The sequence below is a fragment of the Otolemur garnettii genome, unplaced genomic scaffold (assembly GCF_000181295.1).
Source record: "Otolemur garnettii isolate 467f Iridium unplaced genomic scaffold, OtoGar3 scaffold00049, whole genome shotgun sequence".
NCBI lineage: Eukaryota > Metazoa > Chordata > Mammalia > Primates > Galagidae > Otolemur > Otolemur garnettii.
The window spans coordinates 4,102,816-4,123,405 of NW_003852444.1; the positions used below are offsets into that span (position 1 = coordinate 4,102,816).

The 20,590-nt window shown below is 39.0% G+C and overlaps 1 protein-coding gene across 5 annotated transcripts in view; it reads left to right on the forward strand.

Moving 5' to 3' along the window:
• The window catches only part of BRAF (B-Raf proto-oncogene, serine/threonine kinase), a 182,094-nt gene that overhangs the window by 119,688 nt on the left and 41,816 nt on the right, over positions 1-20,590 (forward strand). For all 5 annotated transcript variants that reach the window (XM_023514190.1, XM_023514193.1, XM_023514192.1 and 2 more), the window contains exons 10-13: positions 2,437-2,573; positions 3,684-3,801; positions 6,012-6,096; positions 6,926-7,102. In XM_023514190.1, the coding sequence (XP_023369958.1) occupies positions 2,437-2,573; positions 3,684-3,801; positions 6,012-6,096; positions 6,926-7,102 (517 nt within the window). The remainder of the gene's footprint in view (positions 1-2,436; positions 2,574-3,683; positions 3,802-6,011; positions 6,097-6,925; positions 7,103-20,590) is intronic.

Consider the following 20,590-nt stretch of genomic DNA (forward strand, 5'->3'; position numbering starts at 1 on the left):
TTACTTACTCTGAATGTGGTAATGGTGCTTTAGATTCTTTCTCAGTGTAGCTGATTCTTAGAAAAGCCATAGAATGTGATGGAAGTCCCATAGTAAGTAGTTGGGAATATAATTAAATTAAGTCATATAACATAGCAGTGAGGAGATCAGAACTGTGAAGCCTGGTCAAGCAATTAAGACTTTATAATGTAGAAAATTAGCAACAGAAGGTAGAAAATGGTTTATGCTCTAGTTAATAGAGAACATAGTATCATTCTGGATACCATTTTCTTTAAGAAAACTGTAAATGAGATCATAGAAATTCTACTTGATAATAAAATATAGTAATGATAAAATTTTTACACAGATTTTACATTTAAATGTTGTCATTATTCTTGTTCTTTGAAAGATAGTGGCTTTGGAGTCCACTTGCTGAAGGCATCTTTGGTGTGGCTCTGGGTCATGGTCCTCAAATTTGGCTCAAAATAAACCCCTTTAAATTATAAAAAAAAAAAAAAAGAGAGAGAGAGAAAGAAAGAGAGATAATGGCTCTTCCCCCTCTCCAAGAATAGTTATCATCTTTGTATTTTTTATTTATTTATTTATTTATTTATTTTGAGATAGAGTCTCATTTTGTCACCCTCAGTAGAGGGCTGTAGCATCATAGTTCACAGCAACCTCAAACTCTTGGGCTCAAGTGATTCTCTTGCCTCAGCCTCCCGAGTAGCTGGAACTACAGGCGCCTGCCACAATGCCTGGCTATTTTTAGAGATGAGGTCTTGCTCTGGCTCAGGGTGGTCTCGAACCTATGAGCTCAGGCAATCCACCCACCACAGCCTCACAGAGTGCTAGGATTATAGGCGTGCCACTGTGTCCAGCAGTAATCATTTTTTTAAAAATCATTTTCTTAAGGTCTTTTTGTTCTGTATATGAAATACTACTTGACTTCTCAGTCCTGTGCAGCTGTACTCACTCACACCTATAAGTCGTGGCCCTCCACCCAGCTGAACCAGGTGAACTCAGGGTGTTTTTTCACTGAATCAGCATTTGAAAAAGTAGCCATCAGAAGGCCACAAGCCTGCCACTGAGACCATTTCCAAAGGATCCCGTGGCTCATAGACTGTTTGAAATTGTAATAAGGAAACTAGCTGGCTGGTGCTTATGTAGCTTTCACTTACAAAGACAGATTTTTCAGAAGGACTCAAGAAACCCACTGCTTGTCTTTGTTTTTTTTTTTTTTTAGAGACAGAATCTCACTTTGTTGCCCTTATTAGAGTGCTGTGAAGTCACAGCTCACCGCAGCCTCTGGGCTTAGGCGATTCTCTTGCCTCAGCCTCCTGAGTAGCTGGAACTACAGGTGGCCGCCATGACACTCGGCTATTTTTTTGTTCCTAGGTATATGGGGCCAGCGCCCGACTCACTGAGCCACAGTGCCGCCCTCTTGTCTTTGTTTATATTAATTTTTTTATGTTAGTAACAAATAATCTTTGTTCAGTGTAATAAGCCTCCAGAAACCAATGACACTGATCAGTATCTCTTAAATATAGAAAATAAATATAAGACTCGGCACATAAAATAAATATAAGACCTGTAGCACAACGGTTACGGCACCAGCCACGTATGCCGAGGGTGGTGGGTTTGAATGCAGCCCAGGCCAGCTAAGCAACAGTGACAACTGCAACAACAACAACAACAAAAATAGCTGGGTATTGTGGTGGGCGCCTGTAGTCCCAGCTACTTGGAAGGCTGAGGGAAGAGAATCGCTTCAGCCCAAGAGTTGGAGGTTGGTGTAGGGTGACATAATGAAACTCTGTCTCAACAAAAGTAAAATAAATAAATAAATATAAATTTATTATATAAATATAAATATATTATAAATATAAAGTAATATATAATGTAAATATATTATAAATATAAATAATATAAATTTAACTCCTAAATTAATTTAATTTCACATTAGTGGCTAATACAAAAGACCTATGTATTTTCAACATTAGGCCATTATTACAAAATACTTCCATTTGGAGGTTCCATCTTTTGTTATATTGTCTGGTTATTGAGATAATATAAAGTAATTAAAAGACAATTTGTTATGTAGGCTTTTAAATTGATTTTGCTTTTTGATTTTTTTTAATCAAAGAAAGAGAAACTTGGGAGTATTTTTTATATTTGTCTTTTGGTTTGGAGAGATTTTTTTCTTCTAGACTTTTGCCAATAAACAAAGTGTATCTTTATCATCAGATACTTTTAAAGTTCATTAAATTGGCCAGAAAACTGACAGAATTTATAGTACTAATCAAATAAGGACCTTTTTTGGTCTGTTCTTTCAAAAAGGTCTGTATTTGAACATGCAGTGCATTTTAAAAATAAGTCTAATCTCCCCCCACCCTCTGCCCCATAATAAATTAACATTTTTGCTTGTCCTTAATGGATCCATTTTTCCTTTCAATAATTTAGGATCAACCACAGGTTTGTCTGCCACCCCTCCTGCCTCATTACCTGGCTCACTCACTAATGTGAAAGCCTTACAGAAATCTCCAGGACCTCAGCGGGAAAGGAAGTCATCTTCATCCTCAGAAGATAGAAATCGAATGGTGAGAGTCTATGATACCTTCTTTTTCCTCTAAGTTCTTTCTTTTAGAAGTCAAAGCCAAATGTAATATCACCTTTTAGATATATTATGTCCATATGTGACACAGAATTCTCGTATTCAAATACATTTAAGAGCTGATAGTTTTTTGCTTAACATGTTTTATTACAACACTAATTTTGCTCTCATCTCTAATATAATTTGGTAGACAGCAGTTTTAGAAGAGTAACAATAGTATTCTCTTTCTGAAATAGGGAAAAAGATACTAAGCTAGTATTTAGAAAGCATGATTACGCATATACATTCTAAAAGCTTGTCCAGAATTCAAATATGTACCACATGACATTCTTCCCTACTTAAAAAATGAACTTTCTGGGCGGCACCTGTGGCTCAAGAAATAGGGCACTGGTCCCATATACCAGAGGTGGTGGGGTTCAAACCTGGCCCCAGCCAAAAACTATAACAGCAGCAACAACAACAACAAAAAGAACTTTCTGCTGGAAAATGTATCTATATTAAAAACTAATAATTTTAGCACTACTGTCTGTTGGAGAGTTGGGTCCATTGCCCTACTATTGTAATTATGTATACAGAGATTTTTTTTTTTGAGATAAGATATATGAGGAAATTCAGCACATGCTAGATTTTTTGTGCTTTGGAGCCCACACCACTCACACATATACAATACTTATTTTGCCCCCTTTAGTCCTCCAAATGATAAAAATTGTTTTATTTATTAATTTTAGCAAGTCTATACATACTTTATAAATAATTTCTCTTTTTTTTTTTTTTTTTGCAGTTTTTGACCAGGGCTGGGTTTGAACCCACCACCTCCAGCATATGGGGCTGGCGCCAGACTCCTTTGAGCCATAGGCGCTGTCCAGTGATTTATAATTTTAATCAGTTATTTTCATTTTAATATCAACTTCAATCTTGACATTTTATATTTTAGAGTCAAACTTTTAATTATTACTCCAATCTTTTTCTTTTCTACTCAACTCTTATTCTTTTCCTAAATTAAGTACCTCTCAGGCATAGGTGTAACATATGTAGTGTGAAATATAAAGTGAGCCTTTTTTTGTTTGAATTGACTTTTTTTACTATTTTTATCAAGAAAACACTTGGTAGGCGGGATTCAAGTGATGACTGGGAGATTCCTGATGGGCAGATTACAGTGGGACAAAGAATTGGATCTGGATCATTTGGAACTGTCTACAAGGGGAAGTGGCATGGTATGTATATAATGTGGTGACCTTGTCACAGTCATAATGATAGGATATGTTTGACAAGTTTTATTTTTAAAAAGGGAGGGGAGTATTTACTGTTTGCATCATTAAGTTGTTTGGATCAAATGCAAGAATCCAAAGATTGCTAACAAAAATTATGGGAAATAAAAACTGGTTCACGGCTCGGCGCCTATAGCTCAACCGGCTAAGGCGCCAGCCACGTACACCTAAGGTGGTGGGTTCGAATCCCCAGCCCGGACCCGCCAAACAACAATGACGGCTGCAACCAAAAAAAAAAAAAAAAATAGCCGGGCGTTGTGGTGGGCGCCTATGGTCCCAGCTACTTGGGAGGCTGAGGCAGGAAAAAAAAAAACTGGTTCACAGCAACTAGGACTCCTATTATATAGTACAGCAATCATTTTTTTTAAATGAAGATCCTCCAAGTTAACGAGTTCCCAAAGTGATTTTTTTCTTTTAAAAATCTTTCTGCTGATAATTTTATTTGTATGATAAATCACAAGTAGATATATTGAAAGTATACTTACCAAAGTAAGAAATATAAGTGGCCAGTAAACATATAAAAATGTTTGGCCTCACTTAGTTGTCAAATAATTGCAACTTCAAAAAAATAGAGACCATATTTGCATCTCATTTGGACAAAGATTTTCTTTTTCTTTTTTTTTTTTTTTTTTAGACAGAGCCTCAAGCTGTCCCCCTGGGTAGAGTGCGTGACATCATAGCTCACAGCAACCTCCAACTCCTGGGCTCAAGCGAGTCTCCTGCCTCAGCCTCCCAAGTAGCTGGGACCACAGGCACCTGCCACAACGCCTGGCTATTTTTTTTTGGTTGCAGCCATCATTGTTGTTTGGTGGGCCTGGGCTGGATTTGAACCCGCCACCTTAGGTGTATGTGGCTGGTGCCTTAGCCACTTGAGCCACAGGCGCTGAGCCGACTTAGATTTTTTTAAATTGATCATATTTAGAGTTGTGATTATGATGCTGGTATAAACTTTCCTGAGGACAATTTAGCAAGGTGATATTGAGCTAATAATTCTATTTATAAATTTGTTAAGACTTTATCATGAGAAAATAATTGGACAGGAATGAACACATAGGTGTGAAAATATTTTCATTAATGAAAAGTGGTCTGGGTGCAGTGGCTCACACCTATAATCCTAGCACTCTGGGAAGCCTAGACAGGTGGATTGCCTGAGCTCATAGGTTCAAGACCAGCCTGAGCCAGAGCCAAGACCCCATCTTTAAAAATAGCCAGGCGTTGTGGTAGGCGCCTGTAGTCCCAGCTACTCAGGAATCTGAGGCAAGAGAATCACTTGAGCCCAAGAGTTTGAGGTTGCTGTGAGCTATGATACCATGGCACTCTACCAAGGTTGACAAAGTAAAACCCTGTCTCCAAAAAAGAAAAAAAAATTAAAGAAAAGTGAAAAGAAGGAGTTGGCCCCCATAGCTCAGCAGTTAGGGCATCAGCCACATGCACTGGGGCTAGTGGGTTAGAACCTGGCCTGTGTCTGCTAAACAACAATGATGACAAAAAAAAAAACCAGTGTTGTGGTGGGCACCTGTAGTCCCAGCTTCTTGAGAGGCTGAGGCAAGATAATAGCTTAAGCCCAAGAGTTTGAGGTTGCTGTCAGCTGTGATAGGTAGAGGCCATGGCACTCTACTGAGGGTGACATAGTAAGACTCTATCTCAAAAAAAAAAAAGTTTTAAAAATAGTCGAGGCTCAGTGCCTGTAGCTCAAGCAGCTAAGGCGCCAGCCACATACACCTAAACTGGGTTCTAATCCAACCCAGGCCTGCCAAACAACAATGACAACAACCAAAAAATAGCTAGGCGTTGTGGTGGGTGCCTATAGTCCCAGCTACTTGGGAGGCTGAGGCAGGAGAATCGCTTGAGCCCAGGAGTTGGAGGTTGCTGTGAGCTGGGATGCCCCAGCACTTTACCCAGAGCAACAGCTTGAGGCTCTGTCTCAAAAAATAGTAATAATAAAAATATAAAATATAAAAATAGTTGAGCATGGTGGTACATGTATGTAGTCCCAGCTGCTTAGGAGGCAGAGGGCGGGGGGATCTTTTGAGCACAGGAGTTCAAGAGAGCTATGATTGTGCCACTGCATTCCAGCCTGGGTGACAGAGTAAGACCCTGGCTTTAAAAATAAATAAACATTTGAAATGACATTTGGAATGGCAATTACCTTTTAGGTGATGTGGCAGTAAAAATGTTGAATGTGACAGCACCTACACCTCAGCAGTTACAAGCCTTCAAAAATGAAGTAGGAGTACTCAGGTAAGCTGGTGTGAAATTACTATTTCCTAGAAAAGGAGCTATTTTCATTCACTCCTATTTTCTAGTCATAGTCACTGTTAGCTTTACAGATTTACTCAAAATAGATAAACATGTAGAAACAGAGTATGCCTGAATGTATTTTATCTTTAACCATTTAAGTAGTATGTAATACTATATGGTATATCTCGTAAAAGACTTAATCCTAGACTGAATTAATGGAAATATAATGTTCTGATCATGTAAAGTAATAGTTCTGCTTACAGAAAGAATACTTCAAAATTTTAAGCTTATCAGAACACATTTAGAAAGCCCTGGGACTAGGGCTAGGACTACTTAAATGGGAAAGATTCCAGGACTATTGGGGGGGGGGGGGAAGAAGTCAGTAGAACTGAGGATACTTAGTCCAGGGAAGGCTATTATGTTAAAGAGGGTGCAAAATTATTCCAGAAAGTAGAACAGGGAAGCTAGTGGTAGAAATTGTGGGAAAATTACTCTGTCTCAATGCAAGAAAATGTTCTAATGTTAGAACCACTTAAACACAGAGGTGGGGGTTAGCCACTTTCTCAGTGATAAGTTTCCCGTAATTCAAGGTGTTTAAGCAACCTCTAGTTGCCTGTCAGATATATTTAAAAAGGTATTTCTGAATAAGGTAAGAGGTTAGACCAGACAATTCTCAGTTTCTTCTAAATTTATCCTTCTGTTGCTTTTTGTTGTTGTTAATATTGTTTTCTGCCATCTATTGATAGATTGACAGCTTTGGCTCACTTTTTTTAAGAAATTGCTAAAGTTTGTCAACATTTACTATTTACTGTCATATTTCCTTTTACAGGAAAACACGACATGTGAATATCCTACTCTTCATGGGCTATTCCACAAAGCCACAACTGGCTATTGTTACCCAGTGGTGTGAGGGCTCCAGTTTATATCACCATCTCCACATCATTGAGACCAAATTTGAGATGATCAAACTTATAGATATTGCACGGCAGACTGCACAGGGCATGGAGTAAGTGACATTCTGTTAATCTCTTGTGAATTGGTTTTACAGACTATTGAGTTTTTTTTTTTAAGGCTTTGGCTGATATTCTTTTGGATTGTATTTTAAACTATTGTCTAACAATATAAGACACTAACTAATGGCTAATGATACGATACTGAAAAAAAATGTCTTTCTCTAGTATAGTCTTTAAAACATATATATGTATTCAGTTATTTGACAATAAATATATGATTACAAAATTATGTTCAGTACTCTCTGATTTAGCTAAGCAATTAAGCTTCAGAAAATAAAAATAGGAGAAAAAACATAAAAGCCATTCACAGTTGTTGAAAGTATACAAAATGATTATTATTTTTTTAAATAATCTTTTCTATATGCCCATATTTTCTGTTGCAAACTGATCAGTTAATAAAGTTTAAAAATGGCTTGGTGCCTGTAGCACAGTGGTTTTGGCGCCAGCCACATACACCAAGACTGGCGGGTTTGAACCTGGCCCAGGCCATCTAAACAATGACAACTGTAACAAAAAATAGCCAGGCATTGTGGTGGGCACCTGTAATCCTAGCTACTTGGGAGACTGAGTCAAGAGAATTGCTTAAGCCCAAGAGTTTGAGGTTGCTATGAGCTGTGACACTAGCATTCTACCAAGGGGGCCATAGTGAAACACTGTCTCAAAAAAATGAAATAAAATAAAGTCTAAATGAAAATATTCACTCTGATCCTTCTTGAGGATTTCAAGTTGAGTTGATCATATCTATGGAATTTGCTATGTAATTTAAAAGGTAAAAAGTTATTTTATAAGTCTTATCATAGACTAAAATGGGAAATTGGCGGTGCCTATGGCTCAGTGGGTAGGGCGCCGGCCCCATATACCAAGGATGGTGGGTTCAAACCCAACCCCGGCCAAACTGCAACAAAAATAAAGAAAAAAAAAGGGCAGCGCCTGTGGCTCAGAGGAGTAGGGCATCGGCTCCATATGCCAGAGGTACGGAGGTGCGGGTTCAAACCCAGCCCTGGCCAAAAACTGCAAAAAAAAAAAAAAAAAAAAAATGGGAAATTGAATTTGAAGGATGAATTTTTTGTGTGTAACTCCTAAGTGCAAATAATAGGTAAATCAAAGGGACAAAACTAAGTAAAGTTTGAAAGCACTTAGATGAAAATTATAAATTTGGTAAAATATAAATCTGAAAGCTCTGTGAGTAGTTTAAAAATAGGTATGATCTTAATATTTGATAGTATATAAGTCGCTTTCACATCCATTGATTATTATTTTCTCATCTAATCTTTATAATCTTATGAAAAACTTTTTTTTAAATAGATAATTGAGGCTTTTAAGTGACTTGCCCAAGGGCACACATTTAGTAAGTGGCAGCAAAGGTGTTTAACGGAGGATTTATTTCTGAGTCCCAATCCAAAATTCTTTCCCTGTACCCACTGTACTATTTTTACATTATAAAATTAGAATAAAAAATAAAATGGTATATATGTACTAACACAACTGTGACTCAAGGTCACTTATAGCAAGTAAATTAGAGGCAGGACTCAAAACCAGATCTAGTTCTTAAATCGCCCCACTGTACCAACTTCTTTTTCTCAAAACTAGGCAATTATATCTATAATTTAGATGTTTACAAGCCTATGTTCAGCCAAAGTGCTTTTGGTAACAAATTATGACCTTATTCAGTAACATTCCCACATATCCACTGGACTTAAAACAATCTCAGCCTTTTACATGTTAGAATCTGAATCTGTTAGACTCTATTAGATTATATTAAAATCTTGTGAAGAATAAGCCATGGGAAAAACAGTGAACATTCAGAGACAAACAAGATGAATTTCTCTTCCTCCCTCACTGGTCTCTTTGCTGTCTGTTCAGCAGGCCAATCATACTCCTTCTTCAGCACCTTTATACTTGTCTTTCGGGGATACTAATGCCACAAATACCCTTACGTCTCTATTCTTATGTCCCCTTTTAAGAGAAGCATTCTCTGATCATCTTATGTAAGTTAACATTTCTCCACCCAAACCTGTCACTCTTGTCATCCCATCCTTGTTTTTCTTTATAACACCCAGCTCTATCTGACTTGTTTATTTTCTGTCACTCTAATTTGAATGCAAGTTGTATGAGAGCAGAGGTTTGATTTTGTTCGTTGTTTTATGCCTAATCCCTAGAATAGTATTCAGTACATATCTGTTAAATGAAAGAATGATTACATGCAACTGCATGTTATAGATAAGTTTACCTTCCAGAAGAGAGAGAAACCAGATCCTTCTTATATCAAAACTAAGAAATATCAAGGAAGGGAATAATATTCAAGGAAGTAATAAAAGGGAATAAAGAGAAGAGGCCAAGCGTGGTGGCTCACATGTATAATCTTAGCACTCTGGGAAGCTGAGTCAGGTGGATCGATTGAGCTCAGGAGTTCGAGACCAGCCTGAGCAAGAACATGACCCTGTTGCTACTAACAGTAGAAAAACTAGCCAGGCATGGTGGTGCATGCCTATAGTCCCAACTACTCTGTAGGCTGAGGTAAGAAGATCATTTGAACCCAGAAGTTTGAGGTTGCTCTGAGGTACAGTGATGCCACGGCATTCTAGCTTGGGGCAACAGAATGAGACTCATTCTCAAATATTAATAACAACCAAGGAGAAATGGGCTCTTGATATAAAAAGGGGCATCAAAGAATGGTATTAAAAATTGTTTTTAGAAACAGTGATGGGGCAGTGAAGTGCCAGTATTGATTAAGATAGGAAGTGACAATAGAGTACACTGTCAAATTGAATGTCTCTGCAGCCTGAGTAATAGTGAAGAAGTGATATTTTTCTATTACTTTATAGTTTTGGATTATCAGTGTAAACTTTATACCATAATAATTTGTTTACATTTTAAAATAGCTCTTACTATGTAATGAGTATACCTGGCTGCAAATGTAGATCATTCTATCTGGTTTATCCTAGACTTTAGTAGCTAACAAAGTACTAATTATAAGTTTAACCCCTCTAGCAAAGTATACTTTTTATTACCAGCTTAAAATTAACAAAGATACAGTTCCTTTTTCCCCTTTTTCTTCCTTCTTATAAGGTGATTACATGCAACTGGTGAAATATACAAACGCATCTTTAGATTCTGAAGGCTCTGACAGACTGCAAATCCTTTTATGATAAAAGCTATTTGGGTTTCAGGTTAAGGTAACAGATTTTTGTTGCCTCCTAGAACTCCACTAAATAATGATGAATTTTTTTTTTTTAAAGCATGAATGTATAAGGATGGAGATAACAGGAAGGAGACAGTAATAGCATTTTGAGAGCTATAAAGCAGATAGAGAAGTGACAGTGGACTTAGCCAACCCATAAAGGCTAAATCATTAGTTGGCAATGGAGAAATGAAAGCCAACTTGATTTATACCACATCCTGAGCATCCTCAGGAATTAGCACTGTCAGCTATCTCCGGGGGTTAGAGGACCAGAGTGAAAAGTCTTGTTTGAAAAACTACTATTTCTCTAAGTCCCTTTTCCTACTCACTGGGTAAGTGCTCCATCACTATCCTGGCAATAGACTGGAAGTGTGTTCTCTGGACTGGGGAACCCTAAATTATGTCTAGGACCTGGATATCTTACACCAAACAGGAAGATTGGGTGTCTATGTGCTTAGTGAATGATGAATGGAGATTTTCTCAACCCTGTCTTTTCATTTGTTCCCAGAGTGCTGGCAGCCAAACTTTACTGTTCCTGCAGGAGATTAGAAGAGTCCTCTCTGAGGAATCTCACCAGATCAGGAGGAAAGACTCAAAGAAACCAGTATCAGAGATTCCACCTAGGTCACAATACAGTTCAAAAACAACAAGCCCTTTGGCCAGGCACAGTGGCATGTGCCTATATTCCCAGCTACTCGGGAAGCTAAGGCAAGAGGATTGCTTGAACCTAGGAGTTGAAGGTTGCAGTGAGCTGTGATCATACCACTGCACTCTTTCCTGGATGAGAAAAGAGACCTTGCCTCTTAAAAGAAAGGGGGAAAAAAAAAAGAATCAAGAAACTCATTTGTATGCTCAAAACTTCCAGATAACTTGCTAGTCTCTCATTTAGTCTGGTAAGACTAATGATCTCTGGATCACCAGATAGATATCAGAGGAGAAATCTCTGAGGCAAATGAGAGAGAGTAAAATGCACAGAGGCAGGGGCGGCAGGGAGGGCTTGGGGGGGTGTCTCAGAGAAACAGACACAGTACAAAATTACTTCCCTCCACCCACCCCCCCAAAAACCTACCAGTTTCCTCAGAGAAATAAAAGATGATTTTCTTATCCATTAAAAAAGAATAGGTGCTTTCTTGGGTGGTGCCTGTGGCTCAAAGAAGTAGGGCGCCGACCCCATATGCTGTAAGTGGCGGGTTCAAACCCAGCCCCAGCCAAGAAAAAATTAAAAAAAGCATGGGTGCTTTCTAAGAAACATTCATGTACAACTTTAAAAAATACTAATGTGTCAATATATTATATACTAGAAATTACATCTTTTGTAATTAAACTTTTAAATGTCAAAATAAAATATACAAAGAGCTAGTTTCTCAGGATTCTTTTAAGGGTTCTTCAACAAAAACTGTTTAAAAACTATCATGCAAATGCTATATAGTGTCATATTAATTAATCTGTATTATGCAACATAGTTCAGAAAGGATACCTGGATAAATTTTTTACAAACCAAGTTACATAAATAGGTATAATTAATTGTAACACATAACCAGATTGTGTGAGTGGTTCTTTGTTGTTGTTGCAGTTGTCATCATTGTTTAGCTGGCCCTGGGCCGGGTTCGAACCCACCAGCCTGGGTGTTTGTGGCTGGCACCCTACCCACTGAGCTATGGGTGCTGTCCTGTGTGAGTGATTCTTGCTGAAGTGGATATTCCTGTTTTCTTCTCACTATTGATGACTAAACACAACTATTTTCATTACATTGAATTGAACAGTGTTTTTGTTGTTAGAAAATGGTCAAAATCTGTTCTAAGGGGCAGGCATCAGATATTAGGACAAACAAGATGGTCCTAAAGATCTTAAATAGTTTCTTCGAGTCCTAACTATTGCTGATGATTTCATAAGATTTAAACTTATCGTTTGGCTTCTGGTCACCCATTTCAGCCTCATGTTTGGTTTGCTTGCCCTTTATTGTCCCTGCCTGTTCCCGTGGATCAAATGACGTGAGTGAAATTCCTTAGGTACCTTACTTGTTCTCCTTATTTCTAGTGCTTTTTCATCTTGAATACTAACCATACATTCATCCTGAGGGCTTTGGGGGGAATTATTTCATCAGTTCTTTCCCATTAGAAGCCTGCTTGGATGACTAACAATCATTAACAACTTCTTAGCTCCCATCCAGCTCTCTTTTCTTCGGTCCCCTGGCTCTACACATAGTCCTCAAAATACACAGATGATACTGCTTCTCTCTGGCCATTCAACATACCATCTTACTGTACTTTCTTTTAACTCTTTCCGTCTAGTTCATCCTCCCTTGACCACCATCATTTCACAACGGATGGAACAAGCTAGATACAGTCCATAGGTAGATAGTAAGTCCATAGATTGTTGATATAGCCACTTCATAATGCACTTGTGCAAAGCCCTCATTTTAGAATATTCTCCCCTCGAATGTTTCCCATATACTGTTGAAAGTGATCTTTTCTGCCTACTCACCAAAATTCATTCTGAAGTTCCAGGGTATAAACAGAACAAGAGCATACTAACTCATTGTAAAAAGTGCTGGGATTGCAGTCATTTATAATATAAAACCTTTAATAGGGTGGTGCCTGTAGCTCAAGGAGTAGTGCACTGGCCCCATATACCAGAGCTGGTGGGTTCAAACCCGGCCCTGGCCAAAAACTAGAAAAAAAAAAAAAAAAAAAAAAAAAAAACAAATCTTTAATAATTAGGAAAGTTGAATCATTAAGATTTCAACTATATCATCTTTATTGGATTACAGTATATGAGCAAATGAGGGGTGGTATCATTTTCCTGTGTGGTACTGTCATTATTTGTACTTCATTGAAAGGTCATCTGTGGGCTCGGCGCCTATAGCTCAACCGGCTAAGGCGCCAGCCACGTACACCTAAGGTGGCAGGTTCGAATCCCCAGCCCGGACCCGCCAAACAACAATGACGGCTGCAACCAAAAAATAGCCGGGCGTTGTGGCGGGCGCCTGTGGTCCCAGCTACTTGGGAGGCAGAGGCAGGAGACTCGCTTGAGCCCAGGAGTTGGAGGTTGCTGTGAGCTGTAATGCCACGGCACTCTACCCAGGGGGACAGCTTGAGGCTCTGTCTCAAAAAAAAAAAAAAAAAAAAAAGAAAAGTCATCTGTGAATCTTAGGTTTACCTGAAGAAAGTAGAGATATTCTAATGATAGATAATTATAGACTTACTCTGAGGGATCAGGGTTCATAAAGTATATTTTATCATCTTCTCACCTGCCAGTCCCTGGTTCAGCCCACAGATCAAGGTATTTTAAGAACATTGCCACTTAAAGAAATTTCAGAAATGGATTCTTTGTAGAACTTTGAATTTCAGTGTAATATTTATGGTATAATTTTTAATTTAGCTTTGTCAGAAAATTTGCTAATGTTAAATCAGGGAGACACATAGAAAAAGTCATGGCCTGTTGGTATATTCACAGAAGTGTTATAATCTGAAAATAAGATGATTGAAAATAATTTGAGAATATGGTTTCCTTATGGTTTCCTTTTTTAAAGCAGTGAAAAAGGCTAGGCACAGTGGCTCATTCCTGTAATCCTAGCATTCTGGGAGGCCGAGACAGGCAGATTGCTTGAGCTCAGGAGTTCCACACTAGCCTGAGCAAGAGCGAGATCCCATCTCTACTACAAATAAAAAAACTATCCAAGCGTAGTGGCACGCGCCTATAGTCCCAGCTACTCAGTAGACTGAGAAAATAGGATTGTTCAACCCCAAGAGTTTGAGGTTGCAGTGAGCTATGATGCCACAGCAGTCTACTCCAGGTGACAGAGTGAGACTCTATCTCTAATAATAAAATAATAAAATAAACATTGAAGAGCATGTTCTTTATTCTCACAAGTGAACCCAGTTGAAAGGAAAATGAAAAGATAAATTACATCTGAAAAGATGGTAAACATATATTAGTGATTGAAAATTCTAATTGGCCAAAGATAATTATAGTGAACACAATTTTCTGGTGGGTGAAAACAATAATAGAAAGAAGAATGCTGATGGCAATCTAAAAAATGCAAAGTAAAACAAAAGGTACGACTTTTCACCTGCTGGAATCGGTAAGATGCCTGCATTCTGATGATCACATGTTAATAAAAATTAGAGGAATTGCTTACTAGGGTATTCCTGACGGAACCAACAACACCGTGGGTGCTTTGCACATATCTATTAATAATAGGAAAGTGCTCGTTCTGACCCCCTCAAAACACTAGCATTTGTTCCCAGAAGTGTTTACACAAAAAGATGTATCACAGGAAGCCCTAAAATAGTGAAAAGTTGGAAACATAATGTCTATCAGGAGAGGACTGGATAAATAGAATATTGGCACATGTGTGCTGCACTAATTAAAAAAAATAAATTATATATGTATCAGTATAGATCTTTAAAGTATCATGTCAAGTGAGAAAAGCAAGCCACAACCTGAGGCCACTTAAATTTTTTTAAACAGAACACTTTTTATGTTTGAGTTTTTTAAAGTGGCACATATATATTTATGTAAAGATTAGGAGGCACAGACCAAGTTCAGTAATGGCTGTCTCCAGGCATGGCATAAAGCAGTTAGGATGGTGACATCAAGGAGAAGAACTTTACGTTTACCTGTAACATTCTGTTTCTTTCTTTTGATTAAAAAAGACAAGTTATATTTTACTTTCATGAAATTTTTACACATATAAACTGAAAAAAGAAAGGTCTGTTAGTCCATTTTCTCTTGCTTTTAACAGACTGAATAATTTAGAAAAACACTTCTTATAGGGCGGTGCTTGTGGCTCAGTGAGTAGGGCACTGGCCCCATATTCCAGGGGTCCTCAAACTTTTTAAAGAGGGGGCCAGTTGATTGTCCCTCAGACCATTACAGGGCTGGATTGCAGGCCCCGGGACGAGTCGACTGCTAAGCAGGACAGGCAGTGGCGGCAAAAACACCTGGCAGGCCGGATAAATGTCCTAGGCAGGCTATAGTTTCAGGACACCTGCTGAGGATGGCGGGTTCAAACCTGGCCCTGGCTAAACTTCAACAAAAACAATAGCCAGGTGTTGTGGCGGGTGTTCCTGCTACTTGAGAGGCTGAGGCAAGAGAATCACCTAAGCCCAAGAGCTAGCAGTTGCTGTGAGCTGTGACACCATGGCACTCTACAGAGGGTGACAAAGTGAGACTCTATCTGTAAAAAGAAACACTTCTTATAGTTCGAAAGCCTACGAGTCCACGGGCATGGCACCAGCATTTACTTAGCTTGTATTGAGGGTTTTCCTCCTGCATGGTAACATGAGAGAGAAGCAGAAAAGGAAGTGGCATGTGCAGAAGGGGCAAAACAAAAAGGGCAGCCTCCGTAACAGCCTGCTCTTGGGTACTATACCGCTCACTCACTCCTGTGCTCAGGAGGGCATTCCTCATGACCCACATGCGCCTTAAGGATCTCACCACCCTCAACCTTGTTAACACTGGAGACCAAGCCTCAACGTGAGTTTTGGTGGGACACCATACTAAAACCATAGCAGTAGGCAAATGTATACAAAGTAAACAGAATTTTTTTTCTTTTTTGAGATAGAGTCTCACTCTGTCATCCCAACTAGAATATAGTGGCATCATCATAGGTCACTGCAATCTCAAACTTTTGCGCTCCTCCTGCCTGAGCCTCCCAAATAACTGGGACTACAGGAAAACACCACGATGCCTCGCTAATTTTCTGTAGAGATGGGGTCTAATTTTAGTAGAGATGGGGTCTTGCTCTTGCTAGAACTCCTGAGCTCAAGCAATCCTGCTTCAGCCTGCCAGGGTGCTGGGATTACAGGAACGAACCACCATACCCTTTGTCACACCACACAGCCAATCTAGCATTAGCTCTTTTGGGCTCTATCTTTAAAGTATACGAGAATCCTTTTTTTGTTTTTTTGTTTTTTTATATCTAGAATCTTATAACATCTCATCACTTATTCTGTTATCACCCTGATTCAAGCCACTATTTTCTTTTGCCTGGATTATTGTCTGTCTCCCTGCTTTAGCCCACCTTCAATTCTCAACACAGCAGCCCACATCATCCTGTTAAAACTCAGGTTACGCTACTCCTATTCCTCTAATGGTTCACTCCAAAGGAAACCAAGTCCTTACGATAGGCCCCTCTCAGAGTGGCCACTACCATTGTTCCTACCCTCCTCCCCAACTTTTCTGTTACTCCTCTCAACTCACCCACTACTCTTCTTCCTCTAATTTACTCCATTCCCCGCCTCACTTTGCCTTTTTGCTTCTTAAAACATAGGAGACATGTGCCTGCCTTAAGGCCTTGCCTTGCTAGTCCCTCTGCCTAAGGCAGAGGTCCTCAAACTTTTTAAACAGGGGGCCAGTTCACTGTCCCTCAGACCATTGGAGGGCCAGACTGCAGGCCCCAGGACGAGTCAGCTGCTAAGTAGGACAGGCAGCGGTGGCAAAAACACCCAGCAGGCCAGATAAATGTCCTAGGCGGGCTGCAGTTTGAGGACGCCTGGCCTAGGGTCTTTTTATCTCATATCTCTATATTCTTTCCCTCACTTCCTTGAAGTCTTTACTCAAAATATCCTTTGAAAAGAGGACCTCCCTAGCAAACAGTTACAGCCCTCTGCAACTCAGCATTCCCTGCCCCTTGCCTTTTTTTTCCTTAGGGTTAGCACTGCATGATGTACTGTATATTTGGTTTTCTCTCTTCCACACTAAAGTATAAGCACCTTAAATGTAGGGATTTTCTGCTTTATCTCTAAGACCGAGCATGTTTTTCTTAGCTTACAGTGGGCTTTCATTAAAATATGTTAAATAAATGAAAGAAATAACCCATTAAGGTAAACTGGATTGGCCAGTCATGTGGGCTTACACCTGTAATCCCTGCACTTTGGGAGGCTGAGGTTAGAGAATTGCTTGAGGCTAAGAGTTTCAGATCAGCCTGGACAACATAGCAAGACCCCCATCTCTTAAAAAAAAAATCAGCTGGGCATTGTGTGAGCCTATAGTTTTGGTACCTGGAAGGCTGAGAGCAGAAAGATGACTTGAGGCCAGGAGTTTAAGTTTACGGTGATCATGCTACTGTACTCTTATCTAGCCATGATGACAAAGTAAGACCTTGTTTCTAAAAAACTTAATAAACAAGGGCTGTTCACAATGGCTCAAGCCTATAATCTTATCATTCTAGGAGGCCGAGGCGGATGGATTGCCTGAGCTCACAGGTTCAAGACCAGTCTAAGCCAGAGTGAGACCTCATCTCTAAAAATAGCCAGGCATTGTGGCAGGCTCCTGCTACTTGGGAGGCTGAAGCAAGAGAATTGCTTGAGCCCAAGAGATTGAGATTGCTGTGAGCTATGATGAGACGGCATTCTACTGAGGGTGACAAAATGAGACTTTGTCTCAAAAAAAAAAACAACACCTTAATAAACAAATATTGTCTTCATATTATAGATAAGGAATCCAAATTTAGAGACTGTACCCAAGGTCATATGGCTAGTAAGTGAATTCAAACCCACATCTTTTGCTCAAAACCCCTACTCTTTCCACTATACCTCTGTGGTCATGTAACTTAAGTTCTCTGAGGTTTGGCTTTCCCATCTGCATAACCAAACCATTGCTTTTGCCTGCCTCACAAAGAAATATGAAGGTAATGAAGCTAAATGATGTAAAAGTATTCTGGAAATTACTTTAAAATTTGTATTCACTAGAACTTCTGAAAGTTGTCCACTCAAGGGATTGTAACAAACTGTCAACATACTTAGGTGGTCAACATAAGGAACTAGGCCTGTTATACTGCTAGGTACATATGGTGCATGTCCAGTCTATGAAAATTAGGTCAACTTGAGGTGGGCAATGCAGGGAGGTGATCCACTATGTAGGTTCTCCTGTACGTACAAAAGGGTGGTAGTAATTCTATGTTTTCTTGTAGAAGTTTTGTTAGTTTTCCTTTTAATTTTAGGTCTTTGGTCCTCTTCAAATTAGTGTTTTTGTGTGATCCAAAGTAAGAGTTGAGGTTATTTTTTTCTCTATATTATAGTTTTAGTAATAGTTTTTGTAAAAAAATTTCTCCCATTGAGTTACCTCATTCTTGTAAATAAATATTATGCTTCTGATCTGATGTATTTGGGCTTGAAAATGTTTGAAATGAACTTATTTTTTTCTTCACTTTGTCACCCTGGAAGGAGTGCAGTGGCATCATAGCTCACAGCAACCTCAAATTCATGGGCTCAAGTGATCCTCTTGCCTCAGCCTCTCAAGGTATTGGGACTACAGGTGTGCACCACCACACTTGGCTAATTTTTCTGTTTTTAGTAGAGATGGGGTCTTGCTCTTGCTCAAACTGGTCCTGAATTCCTGAGCTCAAGGGACCCTCCCCGCTCAGCCTCACAGAATGCTAGGATACAAGTGTGAGCCACTGTGCCTGGCCACTGGAAATGAGCCTTTGTAGAAAAGGGAATAGGGTGTTTGTTTCTGTTTCATCCTTACCATGATGTTCCATAATTGTATACATTCTCATTTGATCTTTTCAGGCCAGTGTTCTACTTAGCAGCTGTGATAGCATTTTCCAGAGGGGCATTAGTGCCCTCTCTAATACATGTCCCAGCTAAGAAACAGAAAAGACTCAGAAATATCTTTTTATATACTAAAGACTCAAAATTAAAATGTTAATTCATCCCAAATTGATCTCTAGATTCAATGTAATCCCAACAAAAATTTCAGTAGGCTTTTGCTTAAAAACTGACAAGCTAATCCTGAAATTTATGTGAAAATGTAATGGATGGAAATTTATAGTGAAGACAGTTTTGAAAATGAGTAACAAGTCATTGTTACTACTGTCAAGCCACAGTAGTCAAGACAGTGTGGCACTAGGATAAAGACAGACATATAAATCAATGAAACAGCATAGAAAGCTTAGAAATAGACCTATATACCTGTAGTCATTTGTTTTATTTTGTTTTACCAAGGATTATGGGGATAATCCTTTCAATAAATGTTGCTAGAACAACTGGATATCCATATAGAAAAAAACTAAATTATTAACCCTTACCTGACACAAGACATGGAAATTAACTTGAAGTGAATCAAAGACTTAAGACTAAAATCTGTCTACAAGAAACATAGGAGAAGGCCTGGCACCCTTAGCACAGTGGTTACAGCACCGGCAACATGCACCAGGGCTGGCGGGTTCATACCCACCCTGGGCCAGCTAAATAACAATGACAACTACAACAAAAAATAGCTGGGCACTGTGGCAGGCACCTACAGTCCCAGCTACTTGGGAAGCTGAGGCAAAAGAATCGCTTAAGCTCAAGAGTTTGAGGTTGCTGTGAGCTGCAACATCACGGCACTCTACTGAGGGTGACATAATGAGACTCTGTCTCAAAAAAAAAAAAAGAAGAAACATAGGATAAAGTCCTTGTTGCCTAAGGATGGCAAGGATTTCTTAGAACACTAAAAGAAAACAAAAAAGTAAAAATATAATAAATTCAGAAAAATTCAAAACTATTGCTGTTAAAAAATTGAAGAGACAAACCATGGACTGAAAAAATGCTAGTAAAAAACACATTATCTAGTAAAAGACTTGTATCCAAAGAAAGAACAGGTTTTTTTTTTTGAGACAGAGTCTCAGTATGTCACCCTCAGTAGAGTGCTGAGGCGTCACAGCTCACAGCAACTTCAAACTCTTGCCTCAGCCTCCCTAGTAGCTGGGACTACAGGTGCCCACCACAATGCACAGCTATTTTGTTGATGTTGTTGCAGTTGTCATTGTCGTTTAGCAGGCCTGGGCTGGGTTTGAATCCTCCAGCCCTGGTGTATGTGACCTACACCCCTAACCACTGAGCTACAGATGCTGAGCCATATAAAGAACTCTTAACAACTCAATAATAAAACATACCACCCAACGAAAAAAATGGACAGAAGATTTAAACACCTTATTAATGAAAACAAACAAATGGCAAATAAGCATATGTAAAAATGTTCAACTGTCATCAGACATTAGGAAAAGGCAAATTAAAACTATGATAGCCAGGCACAGTGGCAGGGAAGCTGAGGCAGGAGGATCATGGATCACTTGAGTTTCAGGAGTTAGAGTCCAGTCTGGGCAACACGGAAAGACCCTTGTCTCTGGAGAAAAGGTTCTTAAACCTACAATGTGACAACACTACTGTTTCGTTGTAGAATACTTATAATCAGGACCAACAATACCAAGTATTGGCAAGGGTAGAGAACAACTGGAACTCTTACACATTGCTACTAATGATTTTAAATGATACAACCATTTTGGGAAATAGCCTTACCATATGAGCAG